Source organism: Caenorhabditis briggsae (genome assembly GCF_000004555.2).
Source record: "Caenorhabditis briggsae complete genome, chrII, whole genome shotgun sequence".
Taxonomy (NCBI): domain Eukaryota; kingdom Metazoa; phylum Nematoda; class Chromadorea; order Rhabditida; family Rhabditidae; genus Caenorhabditis; species Caenorhabditis briggsae.
The window spans coordinates 10,084,869-10,106,420 of record NC_013486.2 but is presented as its reverse complement, the minus strand read 5'-3'; the positions used below and the strand labels follow the sequence as shown (position 1 = coordinate 10,106,420).

The window sequence follows — 21,552 nt, the reverse complement described above, 5'->3', positions numbered from 1 at the left end:
ATCCGTTTGTCCATCATTCGCAAGCGGATCGGATACGGAGTTCGCGAACGGACAGAATACGGAGGAATACGGAATAATGTGCTGTGGTTTTCTGAAAACGGGTCGCGTGCGGTCCGTATGCGGTTCCTATTTCAACCGCGCGCAAACGCTGAGCGTCTGTAACGGATCCGTTCGCATTTTACCTGTGCCATGCAGTTCATTCAAAATGTGACCTCGATTCCTCATACCTTCATCTATTTTTTCTTTAGAAGTCAGATAATCCAGACTGACATTATTTTCCTTATTCCCTTTTCTCTTTTTGTTCTTCGTCTTCTTGTCTTTTTTCTTTCTGGATTTTTTAGATTTCTTAGATTTTTTGGTTTTTGGTTTCTCTTCACTTTCACCATCTTCATCAGTCTTGTCTTCTCGTACTTCTTTGCAATCCATGTTTTCAAATGAATGGTAGTCATCCTGAAGTTTTCGAACTTTTGAGATTCAGAAATTGTTCAAAGGGACTAAATTTTTTATCTGTTTAAAATGTTTGAAAACGTATGTATTTTCCTAATGTTAATACGAAAAAATTCAAAACAAATCTGAAATTTTATACACATTTTTAAGAAGTTATATTACGAAAATACATAACTTTGGGAACATTTTGATGCTGAAAACGGCAGAAAAAATTTGGTCGGAGTCCCCGTTCAATTTCTTACTTACTCCAATTGTCTCTGCTGGATGAGTTGGCGTAGTAGGAGTCATTGAATGAGTGTATCCATGATCATCTGGATACGGTACCTGATTGTAGATTTGATGACGAGGATTCTGATGTTTCTTTGTGGGTGGGCAAGAGGTTTTAGCTGTTGCTCGGTGGGTTTCTTCATTTTCCTCTTCATCATCTTCTTCATCATAATCTTCTTCTTCTTCGTCTTCATCCTTATGATTTTTCTTGCTCTTTTTGCCATTCCTTTTTTTCTCTTTGAAATGTTTTTCTTCTTCTTCTTCTTCCACCTCCTCATCATCTTCCTCCTCCTCTCGAGCATGTCCATCTGTATCTCCATCCACTGCTTTCGGAATCCTCACATCTCCATCAATCTTCTTCAGGTTTCCATTCTCATCTTCTTCCGATTCATTATTTTCTTCAGAATCTTTGTCTTTTTTGCTCTTCCGATCATTTTTCTTCTTTTTCGATTCTTGTTCCTTATCTTCTTGCTCTTCGTCATCTTCATTTTTCTTAACTTCTTTACCTTTTCCAGATTTTCGAAGATCCTTAAATATGAAAACTTTGATTTAATTCTAGAGAAATATATTCTCATATGAACAACTTCTCCCTTTTTGACTTCTGCCCAACTAATTTCTTCTTGTTTCCCTTCTTCTGCCTCTTTTGCTTTATCATTTTTTGCATCCTAAACTTCATAAATACTGTAAAGTAAGGCTCTCTAGTTGCCTGGGGCAGCTACCCTCCAACCCCTTCTAAAGGTTCCCTCTATCCACGCAACGACACTCCGCTATCCCGCTCGGCGCGCGCGCAGTTTGAAATTCAGTTTTGAGTGATTGCGAGCTTGGATTTGGCTCGTAGGTTTCGAGAGACTCTTTTAAGGATTTTAAGTGAGTTTGCTTGAATTCTAAGCTTTTATTTCTTGTTTCTTTCTAACTTGTTGATAATAAACCAATTTTGTTACATTTCTTGTTGATTTTCTTCTATTTTATCACAGGAACCTGATACCCCCGACATACCGCGGGCAATTCTCTTCTTCCTACCTCATCTTTGGATCCTTCACTTTCGTCTTCTTTCTCTTTCTTTTTTACCAAAATCTTTTTTGTCGTTGCAGTTGTCTTTGCTACAGTTTGTGTAGTAGGTTTCTCAGTAGTCGTTACCATTTTCATTCCCTCTTCTGGTTTTGCCAATCCTTCAGCATCGACATCTGCTTTGACACCTTCTTCTATAGCAGCAAAACCTCCGCCGTCTTCGTTTTCCACCAATTCATCTCCTTTTCTAGACAATCACAAATTTTTTGTATCAACAATTTTTGAAAACTAACCCAACTTGAACTCTAACTGGAGCTGTTGGTGCTGGTGGACGTCTTCCTCTGCTTCCAGTTGGTCTTCTGTAAATATGAACGTCGCCTGTGACTACATTCTTAACTCCATGCATACCTTCCTCTGGTTCTTGATGGAGGACGATATGCATCATCATCGTAATCCGTTCCATACCCGTTGTCATATTTATCAGGGTCGCTGAACCTTAACGAGTAAACAAAAACTGAACAATTTCGTATAAGAAGATATGTTTAGCACTTACTTTTGATACCATGGAGCCTGTTGTTGACCTAATTGTGGTCGATGTCTTCCACGAACCCATGGTACTGTAGTCGTTGTAGTTTTTGGACGTTTTGTTGTTGTAGTATATCCTGGACGAACTCTATGAGATGGTAACTCATCCCATATCGTAAATTGCCCTTCCGATTGATGTTTTACATTATGGACGACTGAATTCACTGCTGCCAATGACATTCCTTCTGCTCTTGCATAATAATTACGATAGAATGGATCCTGGTCTCGAGGGTCTTGTTCCATAACTAAAGGGGAGAATATTATAGATCAATTTATTGGAATCAAAGGTCGGAACTGACCGGCTTCAAAATCTCTTTAAAATTGAAATTGCGGACAAAATCAGGCTCTTTCCGGGGAGAACCGAGCTCTATCATCTGATATGGTTTTGCTCAAAATTTCAATTTTGAAGCGAGCTATCAGCCAGCCTGTGCTGGCCGGAATCAGTCCGTCGACAAGTATGCAAGTGGGCATAAAAATGAAAAAATGAGTATAGTTAGCGATTTCCGTTGAATTCTTCTCATCAGCAGTTCAAAAAAAAACTAACCAATATTTCCAACATTGGAGAAAGATCGCAGCTGTGAATCCACTTCAAATACATAATGAACAACCATTAGAAAAATATTGAGCCATTTTTCAGTCAATTTTTTCATGGTGAATAAGTTTAAAGAATTAGTTCATCTGAAATCGAGGGGAGAAACTACTTAAATACTCGAGAACTATGAATTCTTTGGTTTTTTCAGAATAGGGAAAAAGTCTTCGAGTAGAAACATACAAAGTAGCGGTTGCATTATAAACTCGTTCATTGCATTATTACCATTAAGGAACTGTGAAACTGAAAAGAAAAGAAGAAGAAGAGAGAAGTAAGAAGACTAGTTATTCGGGAAGAAACCACAAAAAAGCACTCATCGGTTCCCTTTTCCTATGTTTTTTTTTGTATTCCATGCCACACACTAATTAACAGAAATTCTGATTGTGTTGAAGGACTGTATGGTTTCTGTAAGATTCCAAGAAATCCCTTAAATTGAGACTTATCATAAAACCTCTAGTAGAAAGACCCCATACTGTCGGGTTTGAGCTCAATTATCACAATTCCTATGCAAGATATCAAAAATGTGGAAACTGATCAAATGTTTATGAGATTATGATGAACAGTTTGTCAGTTGACAGTTTTCTCGTATATTTGACAGTAACCGAGAAAAATTGGCTCAAAGTTGAAAGTCAAGGGAGCCCTTCTATTACCAAAAAAGGTTCATAAATATTTTTATAGGTCAAAAAATTTGGGATTTGACAGAAAGTTGAAAGTCAAGGGAGCCCATCTATTACGAAAAAAGGTTCATAAATATTTTTATAGGACAAAAAATTTGGGATTTGACAGAAAGAAAAACTTTGTTTTTGTAGTACTTTTTGGGCTCTTTATGACAAGGGGGGCCCATGAGAAAAGGGGGGGGGGGCCCAAGCGAAAAGGGGGCCCATAGGTAAAAATGTGGACTAAGTTAAGATTTACCTATTTTTTCTAGTTTTGTTACCGTTTCCATTAAAATTTCGAACTTTGAAAACTTTTCATAATTTTTTGAAAATTTCAGTTTATGTCATTTTTTGCATATTTTTTGTCTATTTTTTTGTTACTAAGCCTGGAAAAATCTGAAACTAGCTGAATAACTTCAAATTACAGAGTTACAATCATACTTATGGAAAAGATGGCCGGCCCGCTTTTTGAAAATTTGGAAATTTTAGAGCGAATCATCATTTTTCAAGATGGTTTTTCTTCTTAGTGAATGAAAATCCACACTAGAGGCCGATACTGTCGACAAAAACTGTTTTGAAGTCGTAATTAGAAAAAAGTTTCATCCTTGGCTTAATGAAGTATGATTTTTTTTGCTAAAAATTCAATTAAATTGACTTTTTGGGGCCGGCCGGGCCGAAAGTTTTGAGGCAAGCGGGCCAGCCCGGCCCGGCCATCCACATGTATGGTTACAATGGAAAAAAAATAGTGTTGTTCATACAAAAAACCGGCCTAAACTGAAATTTTTTGAAGTGACAAATTTTTGTGGAAACAAGCGCAAAGTACGAAATTTTTATAGAAACATTCGAAAAATTAGAAAAAATTGGTAAATCTTAACTTAGTCCGCATTTTTACCTATGCCCCTCCCCCTTTTGACTTGGGCCCCCCTATTCTCATGCCCCCCCCCTTTTTGCTTGCCCCCCCCCTTTTCTCATGGGCCCCCCTTGTCATAAAGAGCCACTTTTTGTCCGAATTAACACATACGAGATACGCCTGAATCTTTTTAATGGAGGACTATTGCCGTTTTCGGATTCACTTTTGATTTTTGAAAATTATGAGGGTTACTTTAGTTTTCGGGTTTATTTTCAAAATTGATAAATGAGGATTACTGTAGTTTTCAGATTCACTTACAAAAGACTTATACGAGAGGACTACTGTAATTTTCGAATCAACTGTCAAAATTCAAAAACAATTAGGGTTACTGTAGTTTTTGGATTCGCTAAAAAAAGTGCCAATGATGAGGATTACTGTAATTTTCGGCTTCAATTTTGATTTTTGAGCATATAAATAAAAATTTTGAACTGAAATGTTTTTTCAGTTAAAAAAAAACAACAAATAATATGGAATGAACCTTTATTGTCAATAAAGTTATCTCAGAGCTCCGACGGATTCTCACGAGCCAATTGTCTCTGAATCTCCTTTCGAATCTCGTTGTCGATCTGAAATGATTTTAAACCATATCGAAAACTCAAATAAAGGCATACTTTTCGGTTACTCCCTGGACGAAGTTTCACATTCCACAACTTCAAGCTGGTTGGTGTAACATCGGAATCAGTCAAGTCGACAGTAGTGTTATGGGCTCTCCTGAATCTAATTGTTTCTTAAAAAATGAATGAAACACATACGGTGTTCGCATCTCATCGCCATTCATCACAAGAATCGACTGCTCATCTTCTCCAGCAACAGCACGAGATCTTGTACGAGAAGCGACATGAGAAACTTCCAGAATCGAAGAAACGTCAGCATCAAAATCAATTGTATTATTGAGTGGTTTCAATGAAACTGCTGATCGACGAGATCTTTCCGTCGAAACAGGTGAGATGTAGTTGAAGTTGAAACTGGGATTACGAGAACGGACGGTCCCATTCATGTCGCTGACATCAGCCAGAAATCCACGTTGGTGCTGAAAATTAATGGAATTTCGGAATATTAGAAAATAAAATAAAAAACTAACAGTTGATTCATCCATAAGAACGGAAGGATCCAACAACGTTGACTCTTCAATGATTGCTCCTATATTGGGACGATCGATTTCCATCGGAGAAAAATCACAACGGACGCCTTCTTGAGAAGTTCGAAGAAATGTGAGACGAGCTTTGGAGGATCTCACCATTCGATTACGGTGAACAAGCATGGAATCGTTGAGAAGTGGAGACATACAGGAATGATTTGTACTCTCTGGTTTTTCGTATTCATGAAGCAACTCTTTCAACATTTTCAGATATTCTTCCACTGTTGATACAGTAAGCTCTATTGATCGACCACCAAGAACAGGAAGAAATGCAGCTGTCGTATTTCCAGCACTTTCCAGAATCTTCTCGATTGTTTGTGAGAATGCTGCTTCGAGTTGCTCGCGTTGGTTCATTGCGATTCAGACTTTTTTATTATGTTACTTGCTTCGAGTAAATAAAATCGAACTGACTTATGTTTTGTCGTTTCTATATTTTAAACCAGCTAGCTGGCGCGCCTTTTGCACGATATTTTCTAAAAGGTTACGTAAATCTATATTATTTTTTCAAGCTTTTCAAAAGCAGACAACCTGACAACGGGACATATATAAGGAACATGATGAAGATTACTATAGTTTTTGGATCCTCTTTCAAAATTTAAAGAGAGGATTGCTGTAATTTTCGGATTCTCTTTTGAAATTTGAAAATAATGAGGATTACTGTAGTTTTTGGATTCATTTTGAGAAATTAAAAAATATGGATTACTGTAATTTTCAGATTCACTGTAAAAATTTGACAATAGTCAGGATTACTGTAGTTTTTGGATACACTTTTGAGAATAAAAAGAAAATTACTGTAGTTTTCGCCAACTTTTCGGTTTCACTTTTAAAATTTGAAAATAACGAGGATCACTGTAGTTTTCGGATTTATATTTGAAAGTTGAAAAACAGGAACACTGTAGTTTTTGGATTCATTTTTTTCAAGATTAAAAAGAGAGGGTTACTGTAATTTTCAGATTCGCTTTTAAAATTTGGCAATATTATGCTATGTTCTTTCATCTTCTTTATTTTTTTCAGACAGTGTGCAGGAAGAAGAATTCGATATTTTGAAAAAGTTTCAAACGAAAAGATCTTTAATCAAATCCCTTTTTATTTATTTATTTGTTTATTACGACCTTCCGTCGTGGAAAAATTTTTCTTATCAACTGATCCATAAACTTTCTATGTTGACCTTATCATTTATTTTTGAAATGACAGTGTGATCATATGAATTTTTATGATGTTTTACTAGGTTTTCTAGGAGACTAGACTGTCAAATGTTGTTCTTATCTTTCGTACTCACAAGGAAGTCATATTTCGAAGTTTGATAGACCATAACAAAGTCTGGTCGATCAAAACATAAAAATTTTATTGTCAAAAATTTTATGAACTTTTTTCGATGTCATTTTTATTGGATTTCTGTATCAGTGATCATTCGAGAACTTCTGAATAGACTTCTCAACATGACGATAAAAAAAAATCATACTCGCAACGGGCCGCAACGGGCACGACTTCACGAAACTCTTTCACGAAAAAAATTGAAAAAATTTCTGAAGTTTTAATTGTTTTTTTCAAATTTGGAGAACCCGGGCCCTGGTATCCTCGGCCCGGCCCGGGTCCTGGAAATCTTCGGCCCGGCCCTGATTTTGCAAGTATCAAAAAAAATAGGTCACAAATTGTGACTCACAAAAGTGATGTGCATTCTCAAATTTACAGATCGGAGTCTTTTACGCAACCAGTTTGTTGTTTCAATTTCTGAAGAATGCGTCGTAATTGTCTTCTTCAAGTTTCTTTTTGGCGAATGTTATTTTGGCTTAAGATACACTAACAAAATGACTTTTGGACAAATTTTAGAATTGAAGACACATTTGTACTGAGACAAAAGTTTGCATGTCAAATTTAAAGTTGGAAAAACAACTACAGAATATGAAAAAAAATTAGGTTAGGTGTTTGCAAAATTAGAAGATGAGTCATAAGGACACCACAAGTGTAATAAATAAGTTTTGGGAAGTTCAAAACAGTGGAATTGGACTGTGGACAAGAGATTCTCTGATTCCGTATTCCAGGTTTTCTGATATGTATCTTTTGGATTTTCAGCAAATATGTTTCCGTAAAACCTCGAGGCGCCATATTTGTGGCTTTAGAATTTCATTCCGGATACTGTATTCCGGGTTCCGACAAATTTTTATTTGTTCGGATTCATAGAAAACTATTCTATTCCGATTCCCGTATTCCGGATTCCAATCTCCAAAAAGTCATTCCTGACATCTCTGCTGTGAACCATGAAACGTGGATGTTAAAGATCAAAAGAATTCAGAAGGCTACGGTAAATCAAAAAAAACTAGCCGGACTAAATAATCGACAATTTAATGTTTCTGATTGGTTCAGGATTGATAAGACCTAACTAACTTTTGGCTAAATTTCAGATTCCTTCTACTAATTTTAAGCTAATTTTCGGATTCATTTTTTTTAAATTCAGATGCGTCCCGATTTCTGATACCGTACCGCCTCCAACATTTCAAATAACCATAACTCATAGATCATTGAGTTTTCACTTTCCCGCGGGTCCATCTGATCGCAATGCACCTAAACCATCACATTTTCTGAACCGTTTTTTTTTTCATATCTGTCGTTATCTCTGCGTCTCTTCATTCTATTATAATCCCTGTTCAACTTTTTGAAGCGAGAACAACTACTACTTCTTCTTCTCTTCATCTTTTCCCATCATTTCCTGAAGAAAAAGGCAGAGAACGGGAGACTTATACGTCAGAGACGACGAACTTGTCATCTCAAATCGTATCGTCTTCTTTTTCTCTATCTCTTGTCTCATAACAAAATACTAACGTTGTCTGGTTTTTCGATGTTTCTCACGCTATGATTTTCGAAAATTAGTGTTACCTTCGTTCGTCTTGTTATCACCTGTCTTATCAAATGATATCAATCATCCAGAAGAGGTCAAACTATCAACGGAGTAGCATGCAAAAAAGTTTTTCCTTTTTTTGAAGTAGAAAAATAAATTTAAAAAAACATGTGTAAAAACATCTGTGATTTATTTCTGCTTTCGTTTTTTCTTTCTTTTGATTGATCGATGTTGACCGAATGGTTTAGATATGAAGATGGCACTGTGCAAAACTGGAGAACTAAACAACGGTCTCGTGAATCTAAGATTTTTGTTTTTACTGAAGTCATATTGTTTTCCCGTATTTTGGTTTCAAAAAAATTATAAAATTTTTAGATTCGACAGCTTGAAGTGTTACCGTAAGACATGTAATTGAAGCACAATGTTTTCGATATTGTGATAAACCGTTTCTCAGTTAACAACATTTTTATATCTTGGAACGTTGGCTCAAAGGGAAAAATTGGCTAAAAGTTGAAAGTTAGGGTGCCCATTTATTACAGATTTTACGGTAAACTGAAATCGCCGTAACTGAAATCAACTATCTATTGTTTTATTTTTTGTGGTCAGTTTTAAAATAAACAAGAATCAAAGATTTTGTGTCTTTTAAAAGTTGTTTATCATGTCTAAAAGTTTCCTAGCCGACTCCAAAGTTTCATATGACTCAAACTTTAAAAAATATATCTTTAAAATGTTTGGAATTCATCAGATCATTCTGAAAGCTTCGACTAGGAATCGATCTGTCAAGATGGATAAAGAAGAATTTTCTCAACATTACTCTCATAAAGCCTCCACCAAAAAAAAATCCAAAAAATCTCCTGTCACCTGAATTTAATAGCTGCCGAATTACTGAAAATTATATAAATAGCTTTCATTCTTCTACACTGAAAACCTTCTGAATGCAACAATATTTAGCTCTCGATATCAATAAAATGTTCATTGAAATATTCAGTTTCAAATATAAAACATGTCAAAAGTTTCAAAAAACCGAGAAAGAGAAGAAATAGCATCGAGATCATTTCAAAATTACAAATGACCCGTTTCGATAATCTGTCGAAACATTTTAAGAATAGGCAAAAAAATAGAGACCAGGAAGAGGAAAACTTGGGACAAAATATGACCGGAATCTGGAATGACATAATAAATTTGTACAGACAAAAAAAGGAAAAAAAAGAAAATAGAAAAATCAAACGACGAGATGAGCAAGATCGCAAGTGTTCAACTGTGTCGGCTGTTCCGTTGTTGAACTTTTTGGTGAGCTGTGATCTTGGGCGGTTCGATTTTGTTGGAGTCGAACGAGTGCTTCCTCGTAGGATGGCGGAGGTATGTCGATTGACATTACCTTAAAATTAAGATTTTTTCAAATTGAGATATTTAAAAGAGGAGCGGGGCGACGAAAACTCGCCAGCCGGTGGTTATAAACTAACTTGATTATAATTTGGAGGAGGTTTACTATAGGCTCTCAAATTGAGTTGTTTGATAATATCGAATGTAGTTGAAAACATCGTGTGAATCTCCAGAATGAAGAACACAATTGAGATGGTTAACCAAACAAAAATTGCCGAGTTGGATGTAGTTTCAGCCATTTGAAGACCATAGAAAAGGGCAGATGAGGAGAGAATGATTTTCAGAAGAACGTTTGGAGAAAGGAATACAGGTCGGAAATTGTACAATCCATACATGGAAAGGAATACGACAAATGTGTTGACGAAGAACATCAAGAGGGTCATCTGAAAATGTTTTGTTTCGAATTTTTGAAAAAGAATCTTTGAAATGAAAACTCACATTTGAATCTTCTCCGCAAATCTCCAGTGTTAAGATGACACTATTTACAAAGTTGATCATTACCAGCATCAGCAAACACATTCTGCTCTAAAAAATCAAAAAAATATATTTGAGAGTTTGTTTTTAAAATCTCACCTGGAACAACTTTCTACGGCTTCTGAGCCAATTGTGCACTCGGAAACGCGTTGAATGATCCATTTTGTAGTGTAGGGGGGGAGATGGGAGGGGAGGGGAGAAGAACTGGAAATAAAAACGTATTTTTCATGTATTTTTCAGCACGATGGAAAACTATAAAACTCGTGATAAAAAGCGATTCCCGATGAGAACAAAAAATAATATAGGAGAAATGGAAATTGAGGCTTAGGCAAATTTCGGAAAGTTTCGGTCAAAGAATGACACTTTGACAAGGTTTATTAGTTATCAGAAAGTCAACTGGTACTAAAAGAGGAACATGATAACAATGTACGGATGATGGTGTTTGTGGAAAAAAGATGAATGATGAGATCAAGAAAGACAGAGAGAAAGAAATGGGGTGGACAAAAAATGGAAGAAAAATCAGAAGGCGGAGAGTGAGAAAGAGAAAGAGAATGATCGGAGGGAAGACTCTGTGTTGGAAACAACAAAAATTGAAGTATGAAAAGATCAGATAGTTTAAAGAGTTATTAAACTTCGATATCAAACATTCTGAATATTGACATTCACGAGTACTATTATTATAAGAAGGAGAATACCAATTTTGGAATGTTAGCGATTGGAAATTGAGAAGAGAATTCAAATTTAAAAACTATTCGGAAAACTTACTTTTTTCGCTATTCATAATGGGGTGTTCTTTAGTAAGAAAATGCTTGAGTCATCTCGGACTAATTTAGCCGTTCTCATAGCTAAGTCACCTTTTAAAAGTTGACAAACGAAAGTCATGGTAATCCCTGTATAGAAAGGCCCCCACACTGTCAAGTTTGAGCTCAATTATCTCGATTCCTGTAGAAGATATCAAAATTTTGCTAACTTATGAAATGTTGATGATATTATGATAAGCGTTTTATATGTTAACAACTTTTTTCTATATTTTACGGGTTTCGAGATAATTGAGCTTAAAGTCAGAGAAAATGTTCTATGTTACCTCCAATGGAAGCCCAACCAAACTGTCAACTTTGGGCTCAATTATCTTGATTCCTATAAAAACTATCGAGAATTTGTCAACTGATAAATTATTTATCACCAGCAAGCTGGTGCGCCTTCGGCGCGGTTCAATCTATTTTTTTTCAAATGTTCGTCGCCTCGTTTCTCACTTTTTCTAAATAAAAGGGTCAGGTAAATATATATATATATATATATATATGTATTTTTCAATTTTTTCAAAAGTCCACAGACGGACACGAGGACGGACAGACGCCTCTAGCGTTTTATTAATAAGGAAGATAATATCATCAATATTTTATCAGTTGACAAATTTTTTCTATACTTTACAGGAACCGAGACAAAAGAGCTCAAAGTTTTGTTGGGCTTCTTAGAGCAAATACGGTAATTTCTTTTCCTCCGACTTTCCTAGGACTTACACTTAAGTACACACCCTTAAAACCAGACTTCAAAGATTTGATGGGCTAATAAAATTTAAAATCTATTGATAACTTTCTGGAATTCAAATTGAAAAGACCAATTCAAAAAGTCTAGACTATATCATTTCACTCATCTCTGAAAGCTAGAATGAATTCGGTTCGTGGCATCGGAATGCCAAGAAAATGTGGAAACTGACAATGAAAGAAAAGGCGGGAATAAACAGGGACATTACCGATAGTGACTGGCTTCTTCTTCTTCTTTCTTCTTCTTCTTCTTCTTCAACATCTTCATATTTTTCCCTCGTTTTGGCGGAAAAGCCCCTTTCATCTTGATTAGATGTGTTCAGTGGTAGAGGTGGTGGCCTTTTGGATAACTGGATGGGTAGAATTGCGAAAAACAAAAACTTTACATTTTTTCGAATAACATTCTAGGGTTTTCTAGGTTTTGGTAGGGCTTGTAGGGAACGTAAATGGTGCTTTTATCTCAAAATATCGAATCAATCGGTTCCGAGAACGACTAGAGAACCAAATTAGGTTCAGGAACAAAAACAAGTTATGAAAAATAATCATTTCATACGACCAACTATCGGTAGCAGCTGAAAATTAGTGTGGAATAAAAGGAAATAGGTAAAGAACAGATGTTTCTTTTTTGAACTCGGAAGTAGTTTTTTCTTTGAAGAAAATATGATTACTCGAAATTCCCTGAAAGGAACAATCGAAAGAAGTTAAAGTTCAGTTCAGAATACCGAAACATTAAGTTTCAGAACAATAAATAGTCTGAAAGTTACAAAGCCAAGAATTTAAGAAATTCCTTAAAATCTTATAAATCCTAAAAAATCCAAAAGATCTAAAATCCCACAATCTTACAATTCGAAACTCTGAAAAATCCGATAAATTCGAAGAATTTTCAAAATTTCTAAATTCTGAAAAAACCCGAGAACCCAAAAATTTAAAATTCTATGAAAGGAACATTTCGTTGAAGTTTTCTGCCCAAAGACGTAAAAATTCGGTTTAAGAACAGTAAATAATCTGGAATTCTTAAAAATCCAATAATTTAGGGAAAACTTAAAATCTGATAACCGAAGTCCAACTTATCTAAAATTTAATAATCCAAGAATTTAAACTCCAAAAAAATCACAAAAATCTAAAAAATTTCAAAAATGAAAAACTTCAAAATTCTGAAAAATCCCAAGAATCCAAAAAACGTTCGAAGACGTTTTTAGTCAAATTTTCAGCTAAAATTTTACCTGCTCAACAATCGAATTCTCGCTAATTTATATTTTCCAAATACGGTAATTTCTCTAATGGAAGTCCACCCAAACCGTCGACAGTTTTTTGAAAATATTTCACAGGAATCGAGATAATTAAGCTCAAAGTTGACGGTTTGGTTGAGCTTCTATTAGAGGAAATACTGTAAGTTTTCAAACATTCAGAAGATGTTGCGTTTTAAATTTTTTTAATATCACGACAGAAGTAATGACAGTGGAGTCAGAAACTAATTCTAAGACATCAGAAACAAATTTGAGGCGACGCGACGTCGTAATATTCCCTTCTGAATCCCCCATACAGTTTGTCTGGTTCAAAGTTTTAAAAAACGATTGAGAGACCAAAGAAAATTGGTGGTGAGAAAACTACTTTTGAAACAACGTCTTCGAATACCAATTCGGAATTAATGTGAGAGAAAAAAAAGAAGAAGTGAAAGTAGTTTTTCGAAAAGGAGAAGATGTTTTTTCGTTCGTTTTTCTTGACCTTATATTCAATATTCTTCTTGTTCTTGTCCCCTTTTTCATGCTTTTTCAACAGAAAAGAAAAAACAAAACAAGAGAAAAACAACAGAGAACTTTTGAGATTCTAAGAACTCACTAGGCATTATAGAGTGGAACTTATAGAAGGCGTTGCCCTTGCTAGGGCATTTTCGGGAAAAATGAATAAGACAAGATAAAAAAAATAAAAACTTCTTATTTTGAGTTCTGGGATGCCAAATTTAAAGGATTACATGATATTTCCGAGGAAACTTGAGCCACACTTTTATAGGTATTTTCAGTGAATTGAAATGTGATAAGAGAGAGCAAATTGAGTTGAAAACGGGGGAGGAAACGATGTGTGGACATTCAATGAAAAAAAGAAATATGAGCAATCAGGAAATAGAAAGATCTGGAAATGGGAAAAATGATTCAAAGAAAATAAGGACTTTCAGACTAGAAGGATCAAGAATTTTAATTATTTTTTCCATTTGGCTTTATAGGTCATGAGGATCGAACTCAAAATGAAAGAATTTCCTTCTTGTATCCAAATTAATTATTTTCAGAAGAAACTTGCACGATTATATAGGAATTTAGTTGAAGTCCTTGATTCTTCAGAAACTTGACCACAAGTTCCTCTCTAGAGTTAAATTAGTCAGATGATAATCTCGTGCTACTACGTAACTAGTCTGCACTCAAATTCCCAAGTTACAGAATATTTATATTCGTTTATGATCTACTAAAAAAGTTCATGCAGCAGATGACAAGTTTGCTGAACTTTTGGTCTCTCTGTAAAATACCGTATTCCTAGAAGCCCACCCAAACCATCAACTCTGAGCTCACATATCTCCTTTTCTGTGACAGATATCAACAATTGGTTAACTGACAAATTATTTATCATAACGTCACATATATTTTGTCAGTTGTCAAGTTTTTGATATCTAATACAAGAATCGAGATAACTGAGCTCAAAGTTAAGAGACCGCAGCCGGCCGCGTAGCTCACTATGTATCAGCAAGCAGGCGCTCATGTCTATTTTGAGCTTAAATATCCCATTTTCTGTAAAAAATATCAAAAAATAGTCAACTGACAAACTGTTCATAATAATATTCTTAATATTTTAATAATTGGCAAAATTTTGATATCTCTCAGAGGAATCGAGATGATTGAGCTCAAAACTAACCTTCTGGGTGGTCTTCTTCTAGAAAATACAATAGGTATTTGAGTTTTCTGCGAATCGGGCGATTCGTACAAAACCCGGAAATTTCAAAATACTTCTTCTTTTCTATTGACTCCTCTTCCTTTTTTCAACTTTTCACTTCCAAAACCGGGTACAAAATTTTGTGAAAAAAAAACTAAAAAATAAAAAATATTGCAGCGAACGGTGTTTTCAATACAAAATGATATAGATTAGGTACTAAATAGCTTTCCCGAGAATAGAATCTGTTCAAATTAGAGAAATGAGAATATTTGCAGTCAAGATTATATATTTTCATCTTTTTCTTTGAAAAAAAAACTTGAGCGGATTAAAAAATGGAGAGCCTTTTTCCGGGCTCCATGCCTATGATATCTGTACTTTGTGTTTTTCCGATGAATAAAATATAAGAAAAGGACACATTTTACATAATAAAAATTCCAAAAAAAAAGAACAAAAAAAGTTCTGAAGTGTGCTCAAAAGTACTTTCTTCCAGGGACAGGAACAAATTTGCATTCAGAAAACGTTGTTTCCTGCAAAACTCTTTTTTTTTCGCGGAGGACATGTTTTCTTTAGAAAAGTACAAATATTAGTGAAATGAGCAATATGGTAAGAATAAAACAAGAACAAGGAACAAGAAGTGTCAATATAAGAAAAGGGTTCGATTCATTTCGCTGGCACCGAAACAAATTCAATTTTCCTTTTTTTCGCTTGCATTTCACTCGAATTCGAAATGAAAAGGGTTTCTTTTTGTATATATAAAAAGAGCGGGAAGGAATAGATGAGCATGTTTTTGAGCAGTTCTAGCCTTTTAGTTATAAGAACAGAAGCACATTGCTGATTTTCTCAAGTTCAACAAAAACTATGACGAATTTTGGATAACTGGAGACTTAATTTTTAAAAAAATTGGCCACTGAACCAAAAGCTAGATATCGGAAACATTGAAGATTAAAGTATAAAATTAAGTATAAACATGTCTGATAGTGAGTTATTCAATACCGCGTAGCTCTTGGTGTAAGGAAAAAGAAAAAGAAAGCGCAGAATCCCGTTTTCGTTTCTGTTTTCCGGATTTCGGATTTCGTGAAAATGTGTTCTTTCCCACCACTGATACCTACACATTCACTGAAATAGAAGATGAATAATCAAATCAAACCTAATCGTTTTTTATTCTCATTCCATTCTATTAAACTCTTATATGCATCTAGTTTTTTCCTTCTCCTCTGATTCTTCGTTTCGGTTGTAATCATTGCATGTAATTAGGTCAAATTATGATGCATATTATAACCTAACCGGACATTTTCTTTCATTGTATTTTTATTGGCTTTGAATAGCTATCCGATATGGGAGAAGTACCCGTCTAATCTAGGCTAATCTGGATTCGATCAAGTTTTGAATGAAAGTTCATTTGGAGCCAGTTTGAGATCAGATTGGATTAGTCTTCGAATCAATCCCGGGTAGTCTCAGATAACAATTTTTGAATTTTTTGAATCCTGCCAGTACTTATGAATAAAAAAAAGGATTGGTCAATGATATGATTGAACTGAAGATCGTTTGAAAAGGACTCGAAAATATTGATGACGAATCCTTCTTTTGGATAAATTCTAGAAGTTTGAAAAAACGGAAATGGAAAAAAAATGTGGAAACGTCGAAGTTCTTAACCCGATAATGCAGGGATTACTGTAAGAAATCTTATCAATCTGATAAGAGATCATAAACAACAAGTGAAAAGATAATCAAAGTTGAAAGTTGAGAGACGACTTCTTCTCCATAAACCGGATGGACTTTTATACAAGGCCCTCCATGACCCCTCAGAATAGAGGCTCCGCCCATTTACAAGGTAATTTGTATGAGAGAGAAGCTATGCATCCCTTCTCCTCTCCTTTTCCTTCTTATTCATCTGCCAACATCTCGAAGTAATCGCATCGCAATGTCATTCTCTGTGTCTCTTCGTCTTCTACACTATTCCAAAATTACAGACTCGTTTGGCTATGCCGTTTTTTGCAGATTTCGAGGGATTTAGAGACGCAGAGATGTTCGAATAAGATGTACCACAGAAACCGGAATGAGGAAAAAGGAAGAATACTTTTGAAATGGTTTCTTTCGCTAACTTTTCAGTAAGGAAATGGTCAAAAAGTCTTGTAGAACAAAAGGGAGTAAATTCATGTCTTCTGGAGAAAAAAGTACTGAGAGAAGTTGAAAAAAAAGAAGAAGAGAGCAAAATTAGACAACGTTTAGGGGAATGGAAATAACGTTTCGAAAAGTTGTCCGGCAACTAGAATATTCCATAGAAAAGGGAAAATCCGTTACGTCAGAATCCTTGGGAAAGTGAAATTAGATGTCAATCATCTCAAAAAATTAATTATCAGGGAAGAGACTGGGAACTATATCCAAAAGGCTATAAAACCTAGAATGACTTGTTCAGAAACAGCCGTTAATCAAGAATTTCTAGAAGGCTAGAAAATGTATTTTCTAGTTTATTTTTTCCCCTAACTACGTTCTGGGTGACCAATCAAATCAAATCAAAATATTATTCAAATTTCATGCCAGTAAACAACTTAACCTAATTGAATTGGCTGAAACAAAACAGAGCTATACACGTAGGTAGCACTGAAATTCGGGTTATAGCTAGGATTACTGTAGATATCTTCCAAAAACTTTTATTTTGCTTATCAGAAGATAAGAGAAAGCTCTGAAAAACGAAAATAACAACAACTCCCATGAAATCTGTATAGTAGTTGTATAGAATACTACAATCTCTTTTCTTTATTTTCCCATAGGTGGTGTCATATGAACCATAAACTTGTGAGTTTTGGTCCTCGACTCAATGTGTCATGGGGATTTATTATTTTGGTCATTTGTTCAAGATCTATCGGCAAGAAATGGTAGCTCACTCTTTCAGCAGCTGAAATAAATGACAATATAGTCTTTCAAAAATAACGAACACTTAGATATTTATACCACGAGGAGCAGGAGCGAATATATGTTTTCAGACACCTAGACATCAGTCATAATACAAAATTCGTCGAGCCGCACTGGTACGACTAGAAAAAAGTTAGTGGGGCATCTGATGAGAATATATTTTGACGTCTCTTTGGGTGTCTGGAAGGAAAGGGGATGTTTAACGGTGACTGTCACCGGGATGAGCACATTTTGAAGTTGCCGAATCGTAAAGTTAGCTTTATGATTTCAGTTTGTAGTTAGTCTAAGTTTTTGGAACTGAAAGACTTTTTCTGCAAATGCAGGATGGTGCACAATTCGCTGGACTGCTAAAAACGGGTATATCTTTGACATAAGTATATTGGAAACCCGAAAATTGATAGAAATATAATTTTACGTTTGATTCAAAGTTACTGAAGACTTCAGCCGCTTCCTCGAGTTTAGGTATAGTTATGATTATTCAAAGATGAAATGTTTCTTGCACGCCGTTGCGATTTTTATGAAATTATGCATCTATGAGAAGTGATAATTCAGCTCAAAGAAGATCGAATAATTCAAAATTTGGCCAGTTTGCTATTGAATTTTTGTACTAAAAATTTGAACCTTAGGTTCCCTCAATTTTTATGCTAGTACAAACTCGAGTCCGGATAATTATGCGCCACCCTGTAAACTTTTGTAAATACAGTGTTATATGTATTTTAAGCATCACAGTGCTGATCCCAGATGAAATTGGTTCTAAGAATTCAGTTGGTCAATTCCATATGAGTTTGGTTTGGAATCTCAAATTTAACTTATTACCAGCCAATCCCAGAATCTTAATTTAAAAAAACTGAAAAAAGGAAGATTTCGAAAAGTCTAGAAAATCCAATCTGAAATGTTTTTGGACAATTTCTGAACTTCTCATCAGATTTTCAGTAATTTATTATTCTGGTACAAAAAATCGAAGCTGTGGAAGAGAAATGCTGGTGGCCGTGGGCAAAGGTCCCGCAACGACAACTACCGTAATCTAAAGACACATTTTTAATTTTCCGTATTTATTTTCTTAATTTTGTACTAGAAAAAATAAATAGTCACATAAGACAAGTTCGCTCACATTTGGATTAATTTAATCCATAATCAAATGTAGATCACTGTTCTACTTCTGAAAATATGATTTTCTCAAAACCGAATCCGTTCTCCTCTTTCCCTCCTCCAGTATACTTCGTGACGTCTTCCGAATTTCGACCGCCCTTTTTCGATTTTTATTAAATTTCCCATGCGTATTTTGTTACTCCTTCTCCACTGATTTTACGTCATCTGTTCTTCTGAATTTTATTTACTTGCAGGTGGAATATGCATCCCATATATAGGTTGACACATAATATTGACTTCCTTGTTAACTTTTTCGGGCTGGCTGAAAACGCAGAAAATAGAAAGAGGCAATTTATCATTATTTATTCATACACAACAGAAAAACAGACATTTTGAGAGAGATAAATAAATACATTAACGGGATGATATATAGGACAAAAGAGAGAGGGAAAACAAGAAATCGAAAAGAGAGAGAGAGAGTGAACGAAAAATGATGACAACTTTGGCAGATGAACGATCAGAGACTATTGACTCTATGCCATTGGTTATGACCTTGAATCGGAAAAAGCTTGTATATTTATTGGGTTGTAAGAAGGGCGAGAACGAGATAAAGATAAGAGATAAACAGCAGCTTTGAAGTTGTCATATCATTGGGATGTGAGATTTCAATCAGGCAGTTTCACTTTCCCTTTTTTCTACTGCCCTTTTGATTAGTGAAACCAGCTGAAAATAGATTGACTGACTAGTCGTTAACCGTAATTCTACTTCAAAAATTCGAAAAATCGATATATCAGAAATCCAATTCTAGATTTTCAAAAACTCAAACGTTTGGGATTTTAAAAACTGTTACGATTGAAGATCAGAAAAAAAGTAAAGTTCTAGAGATTTTGGGTTTTCGAATTGCCGCGTTTTTGAATCCAAATCTTGGAACTTGGACTTTTTTCAATTTTTCAATAACTTTTTCAATTACTCAATTTCTCAATTAGTATACCGAGTTTCTATACGGAATTTTCAAAATTATGAAAAGTGATATTTTCTGAAAATTTCAAACTGAAGACACTTGAAACTTCAACTTCTGAATCTCTGGATCTAGATTATCTGAGCTTTCGATTTTTCAAAGTTGTAAACTTCAAAACTTTCAAATGCCTAACCTTCCGAAATTCCAATATTCCTGGGTTTCCGTATTTCTGACTTTCTAAATTTTTGAAATTCTGAACTTCTTAATTTTAAATCCCGAGGGTTCCGAGTTTCCGAATTTACTCCAAATAGAACTAATAAAACTTTTCTATAAAATTACAGGTGTTGTACGCTGGAGGGATAACCGTGATTCCTCTCTAAACCTTACCTATCAGGATCTCAGCTATCAGAAGAAGCGACGCAATGAGTGTTCCCAGCATATGAATAACAAAAATAGAAGATAATTGATTCAAAGTAAAAGATGATTTTGAGGGCACATCAAATAGTGAAAGTTCTGGATATGCAGGAGTGTAATGATTGTCGATTGCCTAGAAATCTTCTGAATTTGAAGAAACATTAGGAAAGACCTACACTGAATGCTGGTAAAACTTTAATTATCATTTCATTCAGTTCGTCCAGATACGGAAAAGTTGGGCGAACGATATATGCAGCTGGGCAGACCTAAATGATGTTACTAAAGTGATACATCTATTCATATTACAGGAAAATCTCTGATCAGAACGAGATTTGAGTGGAAAAGCTCTTGTGTCCAAATTGAAAATTTTGATGAAATCCGCTGTGCTGGATACCATCCAAACCCAACCAGTGGTACTTTTTGCTGAAAAAAAGGTTCAGAAGAACACAATACTTTAAAAATATAAATTTGAATACCGAAGAGACGAAATCCAGCTCATTCAATCTTGTGACATCTCCGTATTCCGGAGGGTGACGAGATAGAATTTCAGAAAACATTGCAATGCATTTCGATGGAGGAATCTCACGAGGACATTCTGGAAGACGGTCCGATGATGGAGTGAAAAGACGGTAGATTCCTTTTCTGGAATTCATAAGGATTCATGGAACCCCATTTATACTTATACCTCAAATTCTCAACCATCCCGTAAAAATCCTCAAATGGCATGTGTTTCTTATCCGAAACAACCATCATTCCACTCAATTCGGAAGTGTATAAATCAACGAAAACATGGAACCAAGCAAGCAGCCAGATGGCAGAAAATAACTGAAAATCAATAATTTGGACTCTTAAGTCAATCTTTGATTTAAGTTGTTTCGGAATTGGTTTTATTTTTATAAATTTTTCTTTGGTGAATAAAAAAAACGTACATGGAATGCGAAGAAAGTTGACTTGTTCTTCACCCGAATCTCCAAATTGAATGTACTGAGAAGAACTTGGGAAATACTATTCTGAATGCCTCTGAAAATCAAAAACAAAGGATACAGAAGACGTCAGGATACTTACGCAGTAAGACCTTCTTTTGATTTAAATTCCACAGCTCTCAACACGAAAAAAGTGGCGGAAACAATAAGAATAGTAATACTGAGAAGAAACCAAACAACCGTTGAGAAAGGACGAAAAAGAAATCCAACGTCTTCTGATTTTTGAGGGTTTGTGATCAGGTAGACTTGATTCACTTCCAATTGTGTTGGATAGGTGAATGTGAGGATACGAGCACGATCTGCTGTCATTCGGAATCGTCCACAAGCCATGTCAATACGACCTTTTTGAATATCTCCAAGCATTCCTGAAGGTCTACTTCTTACTTTAGAAACTTTTCTGTTGTTTTTTCAAAAGTTCTGAAGCCGTATTCGTTACATT

General features: G+C 35.1%; 5 protein-coding genes across 5 annotated transcripts in view; all 5 read right to left on the bottom strand.

Moving 5' to 3' along the window:
• The window catches only part of CBG02454, a gene marked incomplete at both ends in the record, with an annotated part of 3,406 nt that extends 449 nt beyond the window's left edge, over positions 1-2,957 (bottom strand). Inside the window, 7 exons of the mRNA XM_045242563.1 lie at positions 183-450; positions 694-798; positions 1,735-1,969; positions 2,016-2,081; positions 2,131-2,211; positions 2,276-2,552; positions 2,852-2,957. Of these exons, the coding sequence (XP_045092298.1) occupies positions 183-450; positions 694-798; positions 1,735-1,969; positions 2,016-2,081; positions 2,131-2,211; positions 2,276-2,552; positions 2,852-2,957 (1,138 nt within the window). The remainder of the gene's footprint in view (positions 1-182; positions 451-693; positions 799-1,734; positions 1,970-2,015; positions 2,082-2,130; positions 2,212-2,275; positions 2,553-2,851) is intronic.
• Positions 2,958-3,226: 269 nt separating this feature from the next.
• On the bottom strand, positions 3,227-4,540 carry CBG25638 (the record flags this gene model as incomplete). Its single annotated transcript, XM_045242562.1, has 3 exons — positions 3,227-3,349; positions 3,693-3,707; positions 4,451-4,540. The coding sequence occupies 3 exons, from the start codon at positions 4,538-4,540 to the stop codon at positions 3,227-3,229; spliced, it is 228 nt and encodes a 75-aa protein (XP_045098173.1).
• Positions 4,541-4,962: 422 nt separating this feature from the next.
• Positions 4,963-5,954, bottom strand: CBG02455 (the record flags this gene model as incomplete). Its single annotated transcript, XM_045242561.1, has 4 exons — positions 4,963-5,028; positions 5,074-5,173; positions 5,215-5,492; positions 5,544-5,954. 4 exons carry the CDS (start codon positions 5,952-5,954, stop codon positions 4,963-4,965), a joined length of 855 nt encoding a protein of 284 aa, XP_045092297.1.
• A 3,704-nt stretch (positions 5,955-9,658) lies between these two features.
• Positions 9,659-10,455, bottom strand: CBG02456 (the record flags this gene model as incomplete). The annotated part of the gene is made up of 4 exons (XM_002630716.1): positions 9,659-9,814; positions 9,900-10,202; positions 10,258-10,344; positions 10,393-10,455. 4 exons carry the CDS (start codon positions 10,453-10,455, stop codon positions 9,659-9,661), a joined length of 609 nt encoding a protein of 202 aa, XP_002630762.1.
• An 8,982-nt stretch (positions 10,456-19,437) lies between these two features.
• Positions 19,438-21,476, bottom strand: CBG02457 (the record flags this gene model as incomplete). The annotated part of the gene is made up of 8 exons (XM_045242560.1): positions 19,438-19,481; positions 20,104-20,263; positions 20,307-20,396; positions 20,437-20,553; positions 20,607-20,772; positions 20,816-20,955; positions 21,060-21,150; positions 21,196-21,476. The coding sequence occupies 8 exons, from the start codon at positions 21,474-21,476 to the stop codon at positions 19,438-19,440; spliced, it is 1,089 nt and encodes a 362-aa protein (XP_045092296.1).
• Positions 21,477-21,552: the final 76 nt, after the last annotated feature.